This window comes from Canis lupus, chromosome 10 (genome assembly GCF_011100685.1).
Source record: "Canis lupus familiaris isolate Mischka breed German Shepherd chromosome 10, alternate assembly UU_Cfam_GSD_1.0, whole genome shotgun sequence".
Taxonomy (NCBI): Eukaryota; Metazoa; Chordata; class Mammalia; order Carnivora; family Canidae; genus Canis; species Canis lupus.
The window spans coordinates 53,198,010-53,222,759 of NC_049231.1; the positions used below are offsets into that span (position 1 = coordinate 53,198,010).

A 24,750-nucleotide genomic window follows, 5' to 3' on the forward strand; every position below is an offset into this window, starting at 1 on the left:
GGAAAAGAAAAAAAAACTTTCTATAACTTGAAACTTTTTAATTAAAAAAAATACTTCCATTCATTGGACACTATGATTTACTGAGAAAAAAATCATGGAAAGTTTTTAAAGATATATTATTTGGTGATGGATTTTTCCCTCTCTTTTGTAAGTACTGAAATGTGTCCGTATGCTAAAATAATGAAGGATGTGGCATCATTGAGTTTCATGACTTTCAACTGATTGAGAGCATCAAGGTTGGGTTCACAATTTCTTCAACCAAATTCTACCAACAAAACCCATCAATGTCCGAGAATCATAGGAGGACACAGAAAAGGCCAAGAAAAAGGAGAAAAAGAAAAGGAAAAAAAAGAGAATAAAGAAAGAAGGAAAGAAAAAAGAGAAACAGTAATAGAACCAATTAGAAGAACCTCCGTAGTCCATCCAACAACAGATCGGTCTTTGCATTTGGTACTGCTGGCTATCCTGATTTCTCTATTAGGATGTCAAGTTCTAGCTTCCTTAGTTGGGGTTTCTTTGGGGCTGAAAATTAACCAGTGAGATAAGCTAAATGTTGCAGGAGAGACTGCTTCATGTCTTTAAAGGAAACCATCATTAAGATTGGAAACGATCTCTTTTTGTTTCTTTAGAGAAGTTAAATTACACATCTGGATACATGAATAAGAACGAGTCTAGACAGAACAGTTTTGAGAGACTGATCACTAAATAACTAGAGGAAGCCTCTTAGTTCAGCAACGGCAAAATAAAATAAAATAAAATAAAAAGCTTTGAGACTAAATGTTGAAAGTAAGTTCCACGATCAAAGGAACTCTTTCTAGTTTCAACAGTGAAGAAAGAAGAGCGTAATAACTCTGCAGAATCTTAGCATCCTACTGGCAGCAAGGGTCATTCTCAGTTTTGATCTTTGAAAAGCGAATATATCATGTTAAAGCTATTTTTATAGGGAAGACTTTTTTCTCTTAGAAATGTGTGCTTTTGAAGCTGCTTCACTCCTGTTCTCTTAATTTTAAAAGTGTTTTGTCAAGAAAAAGCAGCTTACGGGTGATATCATCATTACACCCCATTCTGGGCTTGATTTTGCTCTCAAGTCATAATGCTTAATCTATGAAACAACTATTTCTATAACAACAGGCACAAAATCCAATTAAAAATAACCCTTTGGTTCATAAAAATCTCTGTGGGCCAACTTCAAGCTCCTTTCTCTCATTATTAAAAATGTGAAGAGATTGATTTTGGAAGACAAGGTTTTAAAAAATGCACTTAATATTCTCAGTTCAAAAGAGTGCTATCTATGCAACTTGAAGAGTAGCGGAGAGTGCACTGGACAGGGAGTCAAGAACTGTGGGTGCCAGTCCTTGATTTGCCACTAAGAAAGAAGTTGGAGCTGGTAAATGCTTATTAGGTGGCAGGTATTTTATCTGTTAACTTATTTCATCTTTACATTGTTATCATTTTGCAGATGTGGAACTGAAGGCCTAGAGAGCTAAAACTTCTTGCCCCAAGGTCACACAGCTAAAATGTGACAGAAAAGTGTTTCACTCTAGTTCCAAGGGACTCAAAGCCTGCATGTGTTTCCCTGCATTATTAGCCTGCCTCCAAGCTATATGACCTTTGGCTAGAAACTTAACTTTTCAGTTGCCCTCCATCTAAATGAAGGGGGTGGGAAAGCTGTTCTTTGTTGACTTCCGGCTTGCTCTACAGAATGATCACAGTATTAGGAAACCTTACACATCCTCTGGATAAGTCATCGTAGAAGCAAATCTCTAAACACATCTAATGGCATGGTATATAAAGCTCATCTTTTGGGACTGAGTCCACATAATCAGCGATTTTTTTAAAGATTTTATTTAGTTATTTGAGAGAGACAGACAGTGAGAGCACGATCAGCAGAGGGAGAGGGAGAACCAGGCTCCCCACCAAGCAGGGAGAAAAAAGTGGGGCTCGATCCCAGGACTCTGGGATCATGACTTGAGCTGAAGGCAAACACTTAACCAGCTGAACCACCCAGGTGCCCCAACAATCAGCAATTTGCTGTAACATTCATCTTCTGGTGGTCTCGTAACCCTACTTAAGAAAGGGGGGAGATGGTATAGATGATCTTCACAATGCCTTAGAGATCTTACATTTTCATGTTTAAAACATAATGAATTGGTAAGGAAAGATGGCTTAACTGTTCTAATTTTGAGTGTGAGAGTCATTTGTCCTCTTGTAAAAATTTTAATGGCAAAACTATAATCACCACAGCCGTTGATGATCTGAATTCCTTTTGAAATTTTCTCTTCTTTTGGGAAATGAGAGCATTGACCATAACTTCTTGCTCCCAGCATTAATGTGAGTGTGATGGACTGAATGTTCATTTGTCGAAGCCCTAATCTCTGATGTGATGGTGTTAGGATTTGGAATCTTTGAGAGGTAATTAGGCTTAGATGAGGTCGAGAGGACAGAGCCCCATGAAAGGATTGGTTATCTCCTAAAAAGAGACATCAGAGCTCTTTCTCTCCATCATGAAAGGACACAGAAAGAAGGTGGCCATTTGCAAGCCAGGAGGGGAGCTCTCTCCAACAACCAAACCTACCAGTGATTTTGGACTTCTCGTAGCCAGAACTGTAACTTTCTTATACTTGATTCTTACTGTAACCTATTAAGTCATAGAGGTTCTTTTTTTCTACATTTTAGTTAGGAAAGAAGATTTTGAAAGATTGAGTGTTTTAAGTCATAGGGGCAGTAAGGAGTGGAATCAAGACTGAGATCTTGAGATCTTCCAAGTCCCTTTCAGTGTCCTTTCCACAGGCCTCAAAATGATCTGCAGACAGTAAAAGAAAGGTGCAATGTGTATGAATGCCAACAACTAATATTTAACTAGACTGGATCAAACATCAACTCTACAGGATAATGTTATGGTAAAGAATTTTAGGACTAGAAGGGATGTGGGAAGTAGAGCGGCTCACAGAGCCATCTACAAACAAACTACCTGAGGTTAGAAGCAATTAGATGATCTTCTTCTGTTTAAATGAAGAGTCCAGGTCCCCAGACTGGGAGTCTAGTGAACTTTCTTTAAATTATTCTGACATTATATTACGCTGAACTAGACTGAACTTCTTAAAGAGCACCAAGATCTGACTCTACAATTTGGTCCATGACTATGATTTGTTCTGCATCTAAGGTGAAAGTCAAGCAAGAATACATACTACTTCTTTTCAATGGAATTTAAACTATGGTACAAGTGTTTTCCATTTTTGGTGAATACTAGGTGGTAATAGACACTAGGTTTTCTGGTGACTCTGTAGCTAAAATTCATTAATTTACATTCATTTAAATAATTTAAAGTCATTCATTACTGATGGAAGTAGACACAATAAACATTTTTTTTTACAATAAACATTTTTTTCTCTAGTTTTCCTCAATCTAGTTCAACTTAGTTGTCCTTCTACAACTTACCCATGTAAAAAGTTCAAGTGTCCTTACAATTTTAGTCCTAAGAAGGGTTGAAGATAACCCCAACTTGAGGCACCGGACTGAGAGGAATGGGGGTGGGTGGGAGTGAGGGGTACAGTCAGTAGTAAGTCAGACAAATCCTTCTTTGAAATCTACTACTATAGAGTCTTGATTTAACCACTAAGATATACGCTTGATAAAAGATGATAGCTGTTTTGGACCAGATTAGTAATCACATTTGCTAACTACTTTTCACCTTCATTTTCACTATGAGGAGGTGGTGGAGAAAATTGGATTTTTTTCCTTACATTTGCCATCAACTAATTATGTCAGCTTGAGTAAGTCATTTATCTTTTCTGTTCCTCATATTTCATTGGTAAAATGAGGATACTTGGTAAGAACATATAAAAAATACTCTCCTGTAAGCCAATTTAACAATTTTGTCATTCTTGGAAGGAAGAGAACTAACCCTGCACGATTTTCCAAACTTGTGGCAACAGGAAAGAGTGCAATAGTATAGTGACAGTCTCCAAATTCATGAGACGTAACTATTATCATTGTCAATTTCATCATTTTTATTTTGACATGGGTAGGCAGAAGACAGAACTTCAGTGAGTTATCCTAGACCCAGAATTACTAAACTCAAATGAATACAGTAGGACAATATTAATATATGCTAACACATGTGCTTATTAATTTATGTAGTCAAATTTTAAGGAGGACAACTGTTTTTGTCATCTTGGTATCACTCAAAATTTAGCACCAAGTAATCAGGAAATGGTCAACAGGAAATACACAATTATGCATGAAGATATGCCCCTGCCGAGTGGACAAGTTCACTTAGGAAAATAAATCACTAATAAAAGGTTATGTGGTGAAATGGTGATTTTTAAGAAACTCTTTTAATTATGGTAAATTATTCACTGTTTCAAGGATCAGATCAGGGCTGGGCAGTGTGGGAGACTCTGACCCAGTATCTCTCTAAGCTTGCCTTACTCAGAACAAATATAGCTGTGCAATGTGAAAATCCAGGAGCTAAACTGGGGCAGTGGTTTTATTATTACTTTTAAATCAATGGATTTTTTTTTTCCACCTGTAATCTTGCATAAAGAACATAAAGTGATGTAAAGTGGGAGTTTCCCTGCTACTTAAAAAGTAGGCTAACATTGTCCCTAAGGCACCACCCAGAACACTTAGACTCTATAGAACCTTCTAGGTGGATCATTTCTCCCTTTAGAAAAAGGATGATTTTCTTATTAGAAAACACCAGAAAGGTTTTTAAAAATCATGCACAAGTAACTCTTCACTTTAAAAATCATATTTGATTAAAATAAAAGGATGCCACCTATGAATTAAAAAAAAAACAAAACTATTCTTCCAGAACATCATTGATTCAAGGTTCAGAGCTATTCAAAGCTACCATTGTTAGTCTATGTGCTTTATCTGTCCTCTTGCATGAATTCTCAACACACCCTTAATCGCAAAATCCAAATTTATAGGCTCTCTTCTGAAGATTCTGTAGACTGTTTCCTCATAGATCATGTGAGTTCTGGAACAGATTGCCTTTCCTTATTTCTAGCTATAAGGAAACCAAGATTTAGGATTTGTGTTTAATTTGATCAACTAGATTTCCCTTCCTTTAACTTTCCTTTCCTTCCTTCCTTCCTTCCTTCCTTCCTTCCTTCCTTCCTTCCTTCCTTCCTTCCTTCCTTTCATGTTGGCTTTTCTCCACAATTACTTAGTTTAAAATACTTTTGTAATCACTTTAAATCCTGTTTGAAAGTATTGGGGAAAAGCTTTAATCAATAAGTTAATTTATTTAATGAAGAAAAGAATAGCTTTTAAGAGATGTACAGATAATTAATCCAACTCTCTCTTTTTACAGATAGTTCCAAGGGAGGTTAGTTTAAATATATATACATATATGGACATACACACACATATGTATGTCTAATAAGATTAAATAAGCCTTTATTGACCAATACCAGGTCTGTTTGCAAGTATATTTAACTTAATTTTCATATTTGTGATGAATACTTTTAGACCCAAAATATACATAATGAAATTCACATAAACTAACCTTAGATGCTTTCTGGAAAATAGTCTTGTGTGAAAATGTTTTGTGAACTACTTACAGTTTTTGAATGGGGGGTGGAAATAGTAAAGAGAAATAGAGAAGAATGAAATAAAGCTAAGGAATTTATGAAGCAATGTGATCAAAGATGTTTAGTAGACTAAAATGACACCTGTCTCTGGAGCTAAAAAATGGACGTGGCTGGAGAAAAGCAAATCTGTACCAATTATACTTTGATTTTTAAAGCACTTAGATCTCAGCCACAAAGCGGAGATTCCTACATACCCTTTAGGTCATTATCTCTCTCTACTGGTATATTTTAAAGATGCTAGCTATAAAAATGGACCATCTGTATCAGCTACCATATTTCCTAGTATAGTTCAAACCAGTTGGTTCTGGATTTCCTTCATGTTGCCTTAAATATCAAATGTAAATAATTCCTATTTTATAACTTTATCTTGTTATATAAGTGGTTAATCTGTTCACTCAATAAAGCCATTTATTGAGCACGGGGATTTCGTTGGGTGCTTCTGCAAAGCTGTAACCTGGCAATCTGCATAGATGATAGGCAGGTAGGAATCCACTTGTCTTCTGGAAATGATCCATCAACTACCTTGATTTTATTAAGAATAGGTGTGTCTTTTCAACCACAGCTGAAGATGGACATTATGTAAAAGTAGATCCTAAAGTTTTCATAGCTCTGTTGTTTAAAAAAAAAATCTACCATTGCCTTACACATATAGATTATATATTTATACATGTGTGTTCAATTGTTCTTTAGATCATTAAACTGCCTTTAGCACCCAGTAATTGAATTAAAAGATACAGCACCATAGCATCATAGAATTATGAAATTTTAAAATGGAATGGTCCATATTGTGTCTGTTGTTTATCCTATTTAACTACTCTAATTCATTCTGGATTATGTGGTATCCATATCCTATTATTAAAGTTTAAAAATTATTTTATGCTAAACACTGATCTCAGCATGTGTATATTCCAGCTTAGATTCTCAAAATGCTTACATTCATCAGGGATCAAAACAGTTTTTCTGTAATGGGTTGTTTAGTAATTACATTTGGTTTTGCAGGATGGGGTTACATTACTCAACACTGCCTTGGTACTGTGAAAGCAGTCATAGACTATATGTAAACAAATGGGTGTGGCTTTGTTTCAATAAAAATATGTGTGCTTCAAGCTGTAAAATATACATAGACAATTTAAATCCTTATATGCCATATATTTTATATTGAGTATTAAAGATATAACTAATGGAAATATATTCAAGAACTTAAGAGTCATGGGACATGAGTTTTAGACTCAATATTGTCATTAAATTTAGCATAACATAAATTATGCTAATTCGGTCTTCCACTTACGGCTCCTGGTCTGAGTTTTCTTGTCAGTAAAATAACATAATAAAAACTAAAAACCACTTGAAAAGGCTTTAAATGGCAGAAGTCAATCTCAAAGCCCTTCTGCTGCATTGCTTTTTTGTTTGCTTGGGTTTTTGTTTTGTTTTGCTTTATTTTTTAAGTTAATTCTATGCCCAACATGGGGTCTAAACTCACAAATTCCAAAATCAGTAGTCACATGCTCTACCAATTGAGCCAGCCAGGTGCCCCTAGGCCCCTTTGCTGGTTCTACAAATTTAGAATAGCACCTTTATTAAAATGCATGGTATCTTCATGTGTATATAAAATTAGGTGTCTACATATATCCACATTTCCAGCTACTAACATGTTTTATTTGGCAATTGACTTTGAGGATGGTAACCTCTGGTAGGAGGCAGGACCCTGTGGGAAGCACAAGCTGGAAACAAACCTTGTCATTGTGACAATAATGGGAAGAGAGAAAAGCAGCAGAAACAGAGGCTCGAGCCACGGTGCTTGATACCTGAGTCATGGTTCCTGGCAGCAGCACTCCTGTTTGTAAATAACAAGAAGATGTGTTTCTCAGGTGGTAATTATGACACCTTTAGCCTGCTCTTTGATCTTGCTTTTTTTCTGGTTTTAAAATAATTACTTAAAAAATAATCTAACCTCTGCTTTAAGAAAGAGAGGAGGAGGAGGAGGAAGGGAAGAGGAGGAGGGAAGGGAGGGAGGAGGAGTAACTCTCATTAAATGTTTCTATTTTATCTCTCTCCATGCCTAGATATTGGGCTGGGAGCAAAATTCTTTTGTTTTTATTTCTCACATGAATCAATTAGGGATTTAATTATAAATTAAAATTAGACACATGAAAATTGTACTTCCACATTCTTCCTCTACTATTCACTAACATTATTAGGGAAAGACCCATAAAATAATTTGGAAGCTCCGTACATAATGAAATTGTGAGGCCTTTGTTCAAAATGAAGAATTTTAGGACAGTTACAGCAGATCATGAATTCAAGCACAGATCCTTCTAGGCATAGGACCATGGGTGACTATACACATTGCATGCTATTGAGGCCAGCCCTGATTAGGAGAATTAAGTCTTGTGGTTTTTTATTTTAAAGTTTCATTTAGCTCTATATTACAAAAATATGCAGACAAAGCTGGAAACAAAACACTTCATTTATTCACTTAAGAGGAACAGCTGGGTCACCTTCCCCATACTGTCTGCACTTAATGGCAAGGCCCCTGGGGTATCAGAGAAGCTGTCTTACTGGCCAGGTCTAGTGTTTGGTGACAGGCTAATAATCATCCTAACAATCATGAAGCTGAGCTACTTGCCAAGCCATATAACTCCTCCCTCTTCATCTCTCCTCAACATCTCCTCAATTTAATGGAGGGTACATCCTTGACAACAATTCAGAATGTCTTTATGGAGAGAGCTGTTTGCCTTTTCTGTACAAGCAAAGTGATGTTTATAGAGTCCTAAGGATAGACACATCTCTTTATACTAAAAATACCAGAAACACCGTCCCCTAATTAAAAAGTACTTTGAGTAAGTAATATAAAGTCAGACATTAAGTTTCAGGTGTTAGTTTTTCAAAAATGAATACAAACAACAGGATAAAGGCATTTTATAAACTATTTAAATTCTGTGGAGAAATAAAATAGTAACACTAATTAATTACACTATATTTGTTTTGGTTAGATTGTTATTTAAATCTATCCTTGTGTTTTTAAAATTGCTATAACCCTATATCTTGGTCTGGTGCATGTGTTCTGGACTCACAGGTTTGGTTTTTATCCTAGTTCCATAAGTTACTAGCTGAGTGAACTTGGGTAATCTACTTAAGTTCTCTGGACCTCAATATATATATATTATATATAATATATATATATTACTAGCTTATGTGAAAATAGAGACACTTCACAACACTAATAGATTTAATGCATTTGAATAATTTAAAGCAATGCCTAGTACATGTAAGCCCTCAGCTATAGTAATATTATTGTCACTATTATATTATCACTATTATTATATCTTCCCTTCAGTATGTTCAAAATTTCAAAGAAAATATCATATATCAATAGCTCAGTACCTTTTAATATAAGAGTCATTCACTAAATATTTGCTGAATGAGTGTATTTGTTTAGAGTTTGTTGGATTCTGTGTGGTAGAGGAAATATCTTTTGATACTGAATTAAGCCAAATAGTTAAAGAAATAACTACTCCATTAACTTTTAAGGCTTACATTCACTAAGAAGTGTCAGGAAATAGAAAGCTTCATCCCTTTGTTTTCGTATTTGACAGGATGGAATCTGGTAAGCTGTATAGTTGGAGAGCTTGGGTAACTCAGTTTTCTGGTTAATTATTTGGACACTTTTTTTGCTCAGTTCTCTTGAAAATAAATTTAATATTGTGTAGAGCCTGGGAGAGCAAAATGGCCTAAGGCTAGCAGTCAATAATTTCCAAGTGAAAAGTTGGTTTAGGAATAGAGGAATTCAAGAATTAATGAGTGATTATAAACAAACATTGGCTTTGTGTGCAAAAATATCTGACCCTGGAGAGCTGCTGGAAAAACCCTTCAGACACTCCTCTGCCATTTTCCTAACTCATACCAACCCTACTCGATCACCTACAAAATAAACTTTAGTTTATGTATCTGCCTCACCTTCTGCTCCATATCTGGCTTAATATCATAGCTCTAGGCAAATGGATCAACAAAGTTTAAATCATCTACTAAGAAACATTTAGCCTCTATAGCATTGACATTGATTGTACCCATTTATGACAGACCAGGATAAATATCTCTGATGTAAATAATTTTCAATGTGAAAAACATACATTTTAAGAAATATAAATTACCTTTTAAGAACATAATTATATTTACAACAGTAAAAATGAACACAAAATATACAAATATACTGTTCAAAGGATGTTTAAAAATAGCTCTCTTTAAATCTAATCTAGCTCAACTGTCAAGTTTAGGAAGAAGCGTAATAAAATAAACTAATATACTGAAAGAAAAAATTTGGACTGTGACTTTATTTTAAGGAAAAAAGGTCATTTCCAAGAAATGCTTATCACATAATAGGATAGCTTGCAGGTATAATTAAGTACTAAATAGTTAATGTGCTTTTAAGTAAGCATTATAAATGGAAAATATATTCAGAGTTGGTGTAACATGAAAAGAGAAGGATTATATTAATTTTACAGTGATACTTATTTAATATGTCTTATGCAATACTTACAAAATGTCAAGCTACCTGAATGAAAAAGCATACAGATATTGAGCATGCAAAATTTACAAATATTTGACAATCCACTAAACAGCCATGAAATTAGAGTATAAAACACAAAGATTATTTAATTGAATATATCATTCCTCATCTGAACACAGTATTATAATAGTTACAGAATTTCTTTTATTGAGAGGGCCAAGAAAAATGCATATTTTTGCATAATACAAGGAAAGATGGCTTTACCTGTGTTTTGTTTTCCATATCTTGTTAATATAAGTGCATTGGACCATCTTTAAAGATCGAGTTGATAAAATTTAGCTTTCCCTCACTACTTTTAGGGTATTCTTGTACAAACTTTCTCCAAAAATGAAAAGCATATTAGAAGAAATAAATAAATCTCAGCTTCCTAGCTTTGTTTATTTATTTGTCTCCTTTTTTCTTTTCCCTGGGAAGCCATTATGATGCTTGAAAAATCTATTTTTCAGTATTTGTCTTAAACATTATGAAAGTGTTTTTTTAATAAAACACATTATAAGAAATATGATAAGACATATTTTGTCTTTAGAAATGTTGAACTGTAGCATCTCATTTGTTTTGGTCTTTTTTTCTTTCCTCAATTACTGCATCAAAGAAGGCTATGGACAAGTAACACATATAATTCATCCATGCATCATATGAAAATTGGAATAATAATATACTTTTTCCCAATGATACAATGACTTTCAAAATCCTTCTTTACTTTGAATTTTAATAACATAATAACAGATAGTGTTAATGTGATTGTTTTCTTTTATCATCATTGGCTTATTTATTTATAATGACTTATTTTAGTCATTAAGTGCTATGATTTAGTTATTGAGTGCTATGATTTTATTCAACTATTTATGTTAGTAAAGGGAAAAATATTGAGATTTCTCTTTTATTTCAAGGTGTCTTTGGGTCAAAATATCCTGAAATGAATGCCCTCCCTTTCTGTCCTGGAAGTATTCTAAAAAAGTACTTGTTCAACTATAGCAACAGTCATTACCAACTAAATTCTATGCCAAGTTAACTTGCCCAGTGTGAGGAAATAGTGTTTGCAGGTTCCTTTGAGCTGGTCTACCTACTGCTAGAAGTAATGTCATGATGTCTGCATGCTTGTTCCTGGTCAATCTTCTTGTGATGAGATTACATTTGTTAGGCTTTCACTTAGTGGATTACGGTCAACGATAATTTACATCAATGCATCTATAACTATCTTTTCATTCATGGTTATTCTGTTCTGGTTTGTTTTTAAAGATCTTGCTCACAGATGCCTCAAGTCAGTTTTAATTTGACTGCTCTGAGATCACTGATGAATCATGATATACTTACTTTTGTACATATATGTTTTTTATTTTATATTTCTTCCACTAGCTCAGTGACCTAGACCTGCTTTATATTACTTTGGCAGAAAACCTAAGCTGAGCATTAGTTAGGTTTTAAAATACTACATGTCATAGTCACATGCTGTACGTAATGTTTATAATGTTTAGCAATATATGCTAAAATAAAAGAACAAGTTGCAAAAACATATGAACCTATATTTCCAAAGAAACATACATTACACAATGTGTTATATATGAAGAATGTAACATGCAAAGCACTATATGTTATAAGGGCATTTAAGATAAGAATAAAATTTTTCTCTGAGGACTGAAATGTTAGGCCACTTTTCAAAATTTCTGTTTCCTCTAGCTTCCAAATATGGATGATTAGGAGTCAAGTGTTATTCAAAAAGAGACTCATTTTGACTGCTTTGTAAGTTAAAATTGGTGGGAAATTTAGTTTTCAAATTCATTTAGAATATACAAATCATAATACAAACATATGATAATTGAAAATTACCCACAATTTATATAGCAGGTGCTGTAAACATTTTGAGGGATGTATTTCCAGAAACATTGCAGAAAAGCCATTTTGTTACTGTGGTTCTTTGTCAATTTTGCAATTAACAACTCAAAAAATAGGAGATACCAATTATTTCTTCATTGTTTATGGTTTGAACTAATTTTCCTTAACTGAGCAGTTTAAAGAATTGATCAATTTTCCAAATATTATTTTTGATAGTGTAAAGCTTCTCAGTTGATTTCCTGAACTGAATCTTCAGATAAAAGAATTTAATTTATAAATGTTTAAAATACTTCAAGCATCTCATCACCTATCATGACACGCTCAGAATTCTATGTGGTTATTATCACTTATATATATTTTTAAATGTTATTGTAAGCATTATCATGTCCTACCTCCACTTTGGTCCACCTATTTGAACATTATTTGGTGAATATGTATGTATTCCAAGGGAACTTGCATAACTTATTAAATCATTTATTTATTTATTTTACTGGACACCTTCATAATTAATGAAAAATCAGTAATGGCAGATTTTTTTTTTTTTTTTTAGTAATGGCAGATTTTAAGGCACGTCATTATAGTATATTAGTTCTATAATGTTTGGATTTTAATTTTTACATGATTAACTATTTCCTTTGTACTTACGGAAATGTAAAACATTTCAGAACTCTTTGGATTTTGTTGTAATACACGTTAATTTATACTAGAAATTTATTGATTTCCAAAATGGGTTGATTTTTTTTAATGTATCTGACAATTTAATGAGTGCCTATATTCACAGGCTGCATATATTATTTATATGCAAATTTTAAAAGAGAATTGATTATTCTTACCTTAAATTTTACATTTCTAAAGCAATTTTAACTATGATAATTATCTATAGTAAAAGGCAATTGACTTTGAAATTTAACTTATTTCAGTAGTACTTTGCACAAAATATTTCAAGTCTATATTTATACTGATCTCCCAGGAAGGGTGATGGGAGGGTAAAGAATTCTCACAACTTTATGAGTGATGCATTCAAAGAACAAATAACAAGAAGCAAATAATCCAGTATTCAGTGCAATAAAAATAGGAGTAATTTAAATATCCTCAGAAATTCTGACTTTGTCTTTGGGGAAGCTGTTTTCATAATGCATTTCTTATTCATCTTGCTCTTTGCTCCCACTGGTAACAAGTAAAAGAAATGGATAAGAGCTATGAGCACGCTGAATTTTTCTCCACCTTCAAATTCCTTGATGGCCTCATTCATTCTTCCCCACCCCAATTTCAAGAGCCTTCCCCACTTGATTTATATACCATATGTTAGCCAGTTATCCGTTGAAGAAATTGTAATCCTCATGGGTATTTTATGGATAGGGTAAAAACATTTTTAATCAGATACCCTAGAGAAAAGATGCTTGTGTGGAAAACCTGCTATTCCTGCATTCCTCTGAGGAGAGTATATTATGTGGACCCCTGCTCTGATGATAGCTGATTGGATTACCCATTGGTATCTGCCTCCAGACTAAAATCTGGTCAGTAGTTTATGAGATGACATTATTTGAAAGTTCTGCTCAATAGCAAAACAATAAATAATGAATCCACTACATTCTCTTTCTAGGGGGGTCTGATTACATAACCCATTAGAGACAACAGTTGGTGAAAGATCAGCAAAAAGCCAAAGGAAATGCTCAGGAAAAGGCAGAGAACCAAAACCATGAGGCAGGAGAGGAGATACTATGAATAAAGACAACAGGAATAGATAGAAGCTATAACTGAGCTGAAGCAAATCGGTATAGAGGAGAGGAGTAGCAAGTGCATCAGAAGAAAAGACAGAAGATAATGAAGTTACCATAATAGCACAACACGGAGAAGGGAGCCTTAAGTGACAGCAGATGAAAGGATGGCAAAATACCTGGGCCATTGGAGCCACACTGTGTGTTGAACAATCTTTCAGTTCTTGGGTCCCATTCTAATCTCCCCAAAACTTGTCATATTGTGACTGGAATTATTTCTTATCTATATCTACTCTTAGTGTGTTCATATAATAAACCTCCATCAATATAACCTAAATATATGTCTATTTCTTAAATACTAAAAAAAAAAAAATCCTTAAATACTTAAAAAAAAAAACAAAAAACAAAACCAAAAAACAGAGGTACAATATAAATTAACATAAAATATTGTAGAAACAATATTATTATTTTAAACAATGGACTAGTAACAGTCTTCAGGAATTATTTTTAATGAATAGATAAGAACAGTGAACAAAGGTAAACAAATTCTTACCAAGCATTCAAAAGTGTATTTTCTTAGCTAAACTCAAAAAGACAAGAAATAACAACTGTTGGTGAAGATGTGGAGAAAAATGAACACCTGTGTACTGTTGGTGGGAATGTAAATTCATGCAGCCATTGTGGAAAACAGTATAGAATTTCCTCAAATAATTAAAAATAGAGATGCCATATGATCCAATAATTCCATTACGGTATTTACCCAAAGGGAAAAAAAAAAACCCACTAACTTGAAAAGATCTATGCACCCACATGTTCAATGTAGCATTGTTTACAATAGCCAAGATATGGAAACAACCCAGTCCATTCATAGATGAATGGATGAAGAAGATGTAGGGTGTGTGTGTGTGTGTGTGTGTGTGTGTGTGTGTGACATGTATACATATATAGGCATGTTATGTAGCAATAAAAAAGTATCATGCCACTTGTGACAACATGGATGGATCTAGAGAGGATATTATGCTAAGTGAAATAAGTCAGACAGAGAAAGTCAAATACCATATGGTCTCACTTATATGTGGAATCTGAAACACACATACACACACACACACACAAGCAGAATTAGATCTATAAATACAGAGAACAAACTGATGGTTTCCAGAGGAGAGGGAGGTGAGGGGATGGGCAAAATGGTGAAGGGGAGTGGGAAAAACTGGCTTCCAGTTTGGAATGAAAAAGTCAGGAGAATAAAAGGCACAGCGTAAGGAATATAGTCAATGATGTTGTAATAGCCTACTAGGGTGACAGATGGTAGCTACACTTGTGTGAGCATAGCATAAAGTATAAACTTGTTGAATCACTATACTGTGCATCTGAAACTAATATAACATTGTGTGTCAATTATACTCAATTTTAAAAGCTTTAAAATGTTTTTAATTTTTTTCAATTTTTTAAAAAAGTGTATTCTCTTTAGTGGATTAGAAATGCACTTTTATTATCTAGTAGAAGTTTCCAATGGCTTAACAATTTTTTTTTTTTGTATATAGTGAAATATTTTAGTCTAAAGAATATTTGAATGAACATAACTTCTGAGTTAGTGGGAACTAAATTCATTAGTTTTCATTGTAATTAAAAAATTCTAAAATTCTAGGCTAAAATCAAATTATTGAGTGTATAGACATCAATGTAAAATAATATATTTTACATTTTGGTTAGTGTTTATATGGTGTACCATAATCTTTAGGAAAACTAACTTACTAACTATAAACTCTAGCATTTCTCTGAAACTCAGGCTATGAAATTTACTTTTTTTGTTGTTGTTGTTGTTGCAATTTGTCCCAATTAAAAAAAAAAAAATCAACATTTTCAAATTCTGCAAAACACCTTCAAATACCTAAGCTGTTTTCTCAGAAAACACTGCCAATTCCATAAGATAGTAAAATATTTCTAATTAATCAAATAACAAAACACTTATTTTTCAAGACTAAAACTTTTAAAAATCATCAAAGTTCTCCAAGATCTTAAAAAAATGGATATTCTATGTTTGAAACCATGGTGTTTAAGAATATGTATACTCATAAATGGAAGCTAAGCTGGAATGCTTATATTAATTATATCTGACCCATAGTTAAGTAAACAAAGGTATCGTGGGGATCCCTGGGTGACTCAGCGGTTTGGCGCCTGCCTTTGGCCCAGGGCGCGATCCTGGAGTCCCGGGATCGAGTCCCGCATTGGGCTCCGGGCATGGAGCCTGCTTCTCCTTCTGCCTGTGTCTCTGCCTCGCACTCTCTCTCTCTATGTCTATCATGAATGAATAAATAAAAAATCTTTAAAAAACAAACAAACAAACAAAAAATACAAAGGTATTGTATCATCTTTTAAGATATGCATCTACTTCAGCAGGTAGCAGAGATGCATAATTCCTTTCTAGTGACTATATATGGAATTGAAATCCATGATCATAATATTTGTTTTCATATTCTCTGATAAATAATTAATGGGGTGTAAATTGTTAGTGCTTTTCTTTTGAGTAAAATTAGGAATACAAAACTGGTAGAATTTTGTTTTTCTTTTTGTTTCAAGTTAATTCATTTATACTGTATTATTAGTTTCAGAGGTAGAATTAAGTGATTCATCATTTGAAAACAATAACCAGTGCTCATTACATCAAGTGCCTCCTTAATGCCCATCACCCAGTTACCTCATTGTACCACCCACCTTCCCTCCAGCAACCCTAAATTTATTTCCTATAGTTAAGAGTTTCTTATGGTTTGTCTCCTTGTCTTTGATTTATTTTATTTTTCCTTTCTTCCCCCTAAAACTTGTAGAAAGTTTTCTAATCCATATTTTTCTTTACTAGTAAAAAGTAAAATGAGTGCCATGGCATGACACTTTTGATCATCATTGAACATTAAGGCTGTCCTAAAAATTGCAGATTGTTTTAAGTAGAAGTCACTGAGTTCTTTTTAGTCTTTTTGATTTTTTAGGAATTAACTCTCAAACCTGAATCACAGCATATAAGTAAAAAAATACCAAATGCTTCAAATACAGAAAATTATTATTGTTTTCTTTAACATGAGTGAAATTTGAATCATGCATCTCACAATAAAATAAACTAAAAGAAAAAAGGTCTTATTAATAGCAAAAAATATCTGATTCAAATTTCTATCCTTGATTTTCTGGGTCAATGATAAATATTGAAATGCAACATCCCTACCAAAAGAAATACATAAATAAATACACAAAAAAGAAAAAAGGAATTCAAAACTATGAAGGAATTGGTGGCTATTTAGAAATCACCTCGTTCTAATCATGCAACAAACAAAATCATCTAACAGGCTATGGTCTCATGTTTGGTGATATTTGGTTGTATTAAAAAAAAATTGCTTTTCACAGATACCAGGGGAATATCAAGTCAGAAACTTTCTGAAGCTTTCTGAAACTTCTGAAGCTTTCCAGGCCTTTCTGACAATATCTACCTAGGCCGTTGTTAAAATGCCAAGTATCAACAATGAAAAATAATTTGATGAATTAAATCCACACTAATCTGGAATTTTGCATCACTTTGAGTACAGCCTTTTGCAACTGCAAGAAGAAAATGCTTCAGCAATCAATTAATAATTGAGCCTGATTTCAAGAGCAGGCTTTTAAAACACTGCAGCATTTTGTAGTTGTATATAAGCAATGAGATTAATTGTTCATGAAAATGGACCCAAGTCTTCTACTTTTCAGGCCCTCCTACTAAGATATGCCCAATCTATGTAGCCATTTAAATGCCCAAGGAAAAGTTGTACTCTTCTTTATAATTCTCATAAGTGTAAAATGTGGATAATCCAAATGTCCCTTGAATTTCATTCTAATTTTGTTATTTTCCTAAAGACTCATTGTCATGTGCCAATTCCCTTTGCTTGTTTTAGCTATATGTTTTTTAACCAAAAATCTATAGTCTCAATATTTTATTTCCATTAGATTCTTGCTAAAAATAATCACATATAAACTGTCTCTTATTCTCCTTTCCTTTGTATCTACTTTCAGCTTTAAAAACAAACAAACAAAAATGACAGTAACTAAAAAAACAAACAAAACTCCTATGTTCTGTATTTATATAGTCATCGTCCCTTATTCCTTGAGCAGCTCCTTATCTTACATGGATGAAGAGCATTAATGATGAGATGCAATGACTAACACAATTCTACAAATCAGGTGACTGTTGTGTGGGGGACAAAGCTAGATGATTCCCTTTTTCAGTTGTCAGCTTTTTAGTCACTGAATTGAACATTTGCTTCAGGTTAACAAGAGCTGGCCCTCAGAAATTTCCTAATATCCTTTTAAGTAGCCTGCCAAACAGCAGCCTGATCAAAGCAATCTAATAAGGCTTAAGTGCCACTGGTTGACATTTTGCATTCTTTTATTGCTTTCCATTTTTACTACATTAAAAAAATGGGTGATAACTAATATCCAGTTGATCTTTTCATTCTGGTAATAAAGTGATAATATAAAGATCGTACTATCCACTCCAGACATCCATCACAGTACATTTTCCAATAACATACTACTTGGAGTGTTTCTTCACTCTGTCCAAGTACAAAGTGAGGTTAAGTACTTTGCCTCACATTTTATTTCTCTCTGATACTTTAGACAATGAACTGAAAATAAAAGGGGTTGAACTTCAACCCTTGACATTTTGTTCACATTATTGTAATCTGCAATTTTGTTATCTTTACATTAGATAAACCATTTCCTATGAGAAGCCAAACATAGTTGGAGGGTCTGCCTACTAAAATATTTTGTCAACCCAGGTAATTTTTATTCTTGTAAGACAAGAGGAAACAAAACAGGACAAAACAATCTTGGAATTGGAGAAGAAGAGTAGGAAGAAAGGTAAGGTTGGTAGGAGAAGAGACACATATACAAGGCATAAAGAAACCAAAATAATGCCAACAAGCAGAACAGACATCAGAGATCATGAGTTTATACTAAAATCAGTTTTTTATATGGATGCAGAGGTGGCTCCAAGACTTACTGAGAGCAAGAAGGACGTTCTGTAATTATGTTATTAATTTGAAAAGATAAAAACAAACAACACATAAAAGAAAGGGAAGAAAGAAATGCTAACAAAAACATAAGCACAGAAGTCTCTTTGCATCACTACATATTTATTTAGCTACTAACAGGACAATTAGGATTCATCTATAGTTTATAGGAACAAGATTAGTTTTCAGATTTTCAATGTATTTAAACTGTTAAGGATTATAGCATTAATGATTATTAAGGTTACAAGAAAAAGAAAGAATAAAATTTGGGATCTTTAAAGATGCAACATATCACTATAAATCCAAGTTTTTAGGAAAAAAAAATAGAAACACATAGCCTAATGAGTTTGGGAGTACTGTAGGGAACTACTGGACACCAAATTTAACATTGAGACTGTCTTGGTAGCTCTATCCTAGAGTTAACCAAGATATTAGGCTATGTACTTTGGCAAAGAGAATACATAATAAAAATGATGGCCTGTAGAGAGCCAACTAATAATGAATTTGAGATAATTTCATAAGGATTAGAAAATTTCCTTTGCAATCTTTATAGTTTTTAAAAGATGCATTAAGTCCATTCATGTGAACCTAAGGAAGAGGCTGTCAAACATACCTTTTCATGCAAATAATTGATGTGTTAGAAAAGTACTGCTCAGTCTGATTTGGATTTTCTCGGTAATAATTTGCTCATGATTACTTTATACTAGTGTATTTTTCTACAATACTTATTTTTTTGTAAAATAATCTACAACTTGCCATTTTTTGCACTAATTCAAATATATGTTTTTTTCTTTATGTTAGACTGTGACTTTAGAATCCTTTCTCATCTACGTTTCTGATATACTGTCCAGAGAAGAAATGATATGCTTTAAAAGATGGTGGTTCTTGAAGTAACTTCCAGACACAATTATTTTATAATTGCAGACTGTTGCTTTCAAAATTGCAGTTGATTGAGAAGGCACAAGTAATCTGACTATTCCTTTATTTCTATCATGGGTAGAAGAGAATGGAGAGTGGGAGATAACACACTTCTGTGCTCGCCTTCAGACCATGAATCTGCACAAACTGACCTTAATTTAATTCCAAGTTGCAGATAACAAACATATTCTAGCAATGATATAAGCTAATGGATGTCAGAGAGCCGAGATCGCTCTGGGACTGTGTGCAGAGACCCTCCATTGTAATCTGAAAGATCAAAGTGTACTTTTGACACTGATATGACCACTATTCATAGAAATGGTTCTTTTTTAAAAAGTACCCTCTCCACATATGAAAACTTTTGATTTTTAAATGAAAACAGGCTCTCTTTCCATTTAAAGATTCTTGACAGCTTTTCCTACGAGGGGGGAAAATGATGGCAGCAAAGAACCTGCCAGAGATGGTCTCTGGGATTCAAATCTGCCCTTTCTCCAAAGAACCTGAACAAAAGGGTGTGCCCTGACCTGTCCACCAAAGACTGTATTGCTGCATCTAAACTACTGATCTAGAAATGGCTGATAAAGAAATGCACCTGTCATCTCATATAATCTCATGCATCTGAATATATGCAGCTAGATCTTCTTTCCTCTTTACCTACTATCTATTCTTCAAGGGACAAGATGAAATAGTCTGGTACCATATATATTTTCTTTTTCTTATCAAGTAATATCTGCTGTATGCTGGAGTGGGGGTGGGAGGGGTGAAGAAGGATGGAGCCACCAAAGGAAACAGCAGAACAATTCTGAGTAAGTGTAGAGAAGTTTAAAAATGTTTCCATCCAACCTTAATAATTTAGAGTTTAATATTAATTCTCAATGTAAGATAATTCTTTATGTTATAGTTGTATATTTTCCTTGGAAATTTACTTAAAGTTATCACACGAGGTATGTTTTATTAATTTCATAATACAGTTAATATCTTAGGTATAATTTTTAGAGATGGTAGTAGATGATAGATGGCTGTGATTTAATAAATGTACATTCATCTCGACTTAAAGTTCACAGCGGATAATGTAATAAATCAGTATCTCAAACTACAAGTTATACTGAGATACAGATATTATAATTTATATTTTTATAGGGTAGGAAATGCACTCTGCTTATTTAATCACTGAGTTAGATTTGCATTATTTGATATGTAAATTCCTCCTTCTTCTAAAGTTGAGTAATAATAGCCTGAATTCTTGATGGAACGTGGGGTTCTTGCCACATCTGCCCACTATTCCCCAAATAAAAGAAAATGAAAGTGTTACCTGCTCATCGAATGTTCTTTCCAGTGACTGCTGTCAAGTTAAGGCATTTGCAGTCCTGTCCGAGGTGTGCACTGAAAGCTCACAATCGTTCATTTAATTCAAGTAATTTACATGTAACACATACTCCTTAAAAAGGGAAAAAAATCACTAACCATCAAAAACCTTTGTCCTCAAAGGTTTTATTCTGTGGAATATCCAGAGGAAAAAAAAAAAAACACTGTGCTTAATGTTAGAATCTTGTAATATAAGCCAAATGAAGAGAACTGTCTAACAAGGGTAATTAGACTATAAATACATATTTTTAAAAAATCATCTGTATAGCTAGAAAACACATAATCACACTCGATTTTGTTAATTCCCATACTAGAATTCCAAATACTGGAGTTTAAATAGTTACATTTTTTTAATTTAAAAATCCATGCTCTATTGTATGCTTAATATAAATAAACAAGAGTACATAAGACAGGAGGCTAGAAAGGAATATTTTAATCACATTATTTTCTAAGACTTAAGATGTATCAAGAACATCTATAACTATATTAAGGCACAAATGTAGCTTTGGAAAAGTATTTTGTGATTGCCGCTTTGCCTGGATCAGTGCCCCAGAGCTGAAAGCAAATTGGGCCATGGTGTGAGACTGGCAAAAGTTGTGCTCCTTGTCAGGAAGTGTGGAATGGGGTCTGAGAGGAAATGATGAAAATGTGAAAAAGTCATTTGTGTGAGAGCTTTGAGAGATTATCTCAGGAACTGTTTTGTTTGAAATGTTGTTTAATGCCTTGTATGATAGATTATCAATTTAACTTTTCATAGGTCATGATTCAGTCACCTTTTTATGGCTATGATTGAAAAAGATTCACATTTATATTACTTTAAAATGAATATTAAAATGCTTGAAGACAAATTTGAGTTATAAGAAGCATGGTGTTCAAAATAGTATGCATTTCATTAGATAAAGCTCATTGCTTTGTACATTTAAGACCACCATTTTGTTCCTCAAAGGATGACATTGCATTTGCAAACACAGCAATGGTTTTGGGAGTAGACTTCATCAACTCACATTCAGCACATTCCAAGGATATAGAAAATGTTTGTTCTCACTGACTATAACAATGAGAGATTAGAATCTTGTTAGAACCATTTTATTTAAATAGCTAACAACTTTGGTATCATTGGAGGAGATTCCTTAATGTGGTCAGCAAAACTGGAAAGGAAAAAAAAAACCTAAACATTTATGTTAAGAAATAAAATAAATTTACTCTTAAGGTAATGCTACAACTCAAAATAAAATCACAGTCCTCATAGCCTTACAGGTTCTCTAGTCTATAGTTAAATAAAACTCAGTCCATGCATCTTTTCTGACTCATCATTTGGCATGCATATCACAGATTTGAAGGGGTTTGATTATTTTTGCAGATATGTGATGAGGATGTAAAAATTCATCATATCAATACTCTTAATGAACAGGAAAAAAACTTAGACAAGTAATTTTCTTTATACACACATATATATAATGTTGAAAAATAAATTTTTCTAAGTTGAATTTAGAAGAATTTAATAGTAGCTCTCAAAATGAAAGGAATCCAATTTTTCCCTATATTTTGAGTTAAGAGATAAAAACAGAAAGTGAAGGAAATACAACCCACAACATTTTTTTCCTAATTTGGTGAAGAAGAGAGCCACTAGAGTCCAAGAATCAAGCAAAACACAAATGTCACTTGCCTTATTCACAGGTCTATAGAGGCATGTGCACCGTCTGCTGTAAAATATTTGCCATCCCTTTTCCCACCTCGACGTAGGAACCACAGCAGAAAAGTCTTCAGCTGGACTGATTTCAAAATGAATTTTTACAACCCAGATGATGGACTGGTATACTTCAAAAGTGAATTCATGAGTTTTATAAACGTCTTTCTCCTGCTCTCATTTTGTTCTGGACTAGCTTACATCATAATGGAGGAATAACATTTTAAGAATTTTGAATAGGCACTTACTGGAATTACAGTTAATCCTGATACAATCTAGATGGGGAAGAATAGATGAAAAATGAAAATTTATCCTTCAAGGTAATAGCTGCAGACATCCAATAAAATCACAGTCCACCCTTCCGGGGACAGACACATGCAAATATGGCCACTCCATATCATTTATTCTTTACAGACTTCTAGAACCCAGATTCATTGTTATAGAACTGTACATTGGAAACAACAATAGAAGGTTTTTCTTTTTTCTTTTTTTCTTTTTTTTTTAATGGCCAATTCAAACAAAGCTACATGGTGACAAATCTAAGTGAAATAAAGAGTTGTTAACTGTCAAAGATGTTTGGCTTAGACTGGCTGCGACTTTCTCCCCATCTGTGAAAGAACATATCATTGTTTTTGGCATAATTAAAAAGTGCTCCGTCACAATGGGGTACAGTGCAAGCCCAGCTAGGCTCAGACATCTTGGACCTTCAAAGTCTAATATCCCACAAAGGCCAAAGGACTCTTGAGAATTGTGGTGGTCAAATGGAGAAAAGGTTGCAATTATTCTAATCTCACCCTAATGTATTTTATTTCTGTTATTATTATCATTTGCTTAGGCAAAAAAAAAAAAAAAAAAAAAAGGTAACGGCCAAATATTGGCTGGATTCTATGCCTTGCATTAATTGGAGGAAGGAAGAAACAATTGTGTTTTCCTTCAGAAGCCTCCAGTGGCTAAGGAGTAGTGTCATTCTTCAGAGCACCCACGCCTGTGTCTCTCTCTTAGGAGCTAACAGTGTTATCTCTATGTAGTAAATGTCATGGTTAACACTGGTATTGACTTTCCTTTTCTTCCACTTGCTTCTTATATACACGCAGATCCTCTACGAACAGAATGCCTGATCTGAATAACACAGACTGTGATTATAAGGGTTATCTTTAAAGGACTGCTGTGGGATGTCTTATGGTTGTGTATAGATAAATACTCGTTGGTTTTAGTTGTGATATTTAATGCCTTTGGGGAACATGAAAAATATAAACCTAGATTCTGTTTCCATATAGCTGAGTTTGTCATGTGTCGTCAACCGCATCAGAAAAGTGGTTGCAAACAGCCAAGGACCAGCACCTACACAGCTCTTTCCACAGAATGCTTTGCTGTTGGAAAATTTCCAGGAGTTTCCACTTTGGTGAGCAGCCCCTTCACTTGCAATTAGGCAATTCCCTTTGATTTGTTGTAGTAACCTCTCATTGTCACTAGAGGGAACTCTAACAGAACAGTAAATGACCGTGCAGCGTGTCCTTCAGTGATCTTTAAAAAACACCCTTATTAATTTAACTAATATTAATTGAATGTAATTGTATGCAATAAGCTATCCCTGAAATAATCTTATATTTTATGAGCTACCATTCTGCCCAGCACAATTTGAAAATGTAGGTAGAGTTTCCACAAATGCTTTACCTCGTCACGTTTTGCTACTCTTTTTGTAAACCTATGTTTCAGATTTTATTTTTCTTTCTCCATTTATTTATTTGTGTGTGTGTGTGTGTGTGTGTGCGTGTGTGTGTTTAGCACTTTCAGGAAATACAGTAAAACCTCATTAATTTGTACTCCTCTTGGAGCTAATGATAATAATGAAACTTCTTGGGCAGAATATTTATAATTCTTGAGAGAATCTTCAGAGATTGCCTGAGAAAAATTAAACAAACAGGTTGTGAGAAGATCAACTTTAGGAGGAAAACTGAATTGCGGTACATCACTGTACAATGATGGTGCAACTTGTATTAGAAACAACATCCTAATTGCCGATAATTCTTAT

The 24,750-nt window shown here is 33.6% G+C and overlaps 1 protein-coding gene and 1 long non-coding RNA gene across 2 annotated transcripts in view; one reads left to right on the forward strand and one right to left on the reverse strand.

Annotated features, from left to right (window-relative positions):
• NRXN1 (neurexin 1) overlaps nucleotides 1–24,750 on the reverse strand; it is a 1,110,090-nt gene that overhangs the window by 588,114 nt on the left and 497,226 nt on the right. Inside the window, 1 exon segment of the mRNA XM_038551252.1 lies at nucleotides 22,967–22,993. Coding sequence (XP_038407180.1) covers nucleotides 22,967–22,993 — 27 coding nt within the window.
• Nucleotides 23,390–24,750, forward strand: part of LOC111097751 — a 29,480-nt gene continuing 28,119 nt past the window's right edge. Inside the window, exons 1-2 of the long non-coding RNA XR_005365977.1 lie at nucleotides 23,390–23,490; nucleotides 23,996–24,120. This is a non-coding gene — a long non-coding RNA (uncharacterized LOC111097751). The remainder of the gene's footprint in view (nucleotides 23,491–23,995; nucleotides 24,121–24,750) is intronic.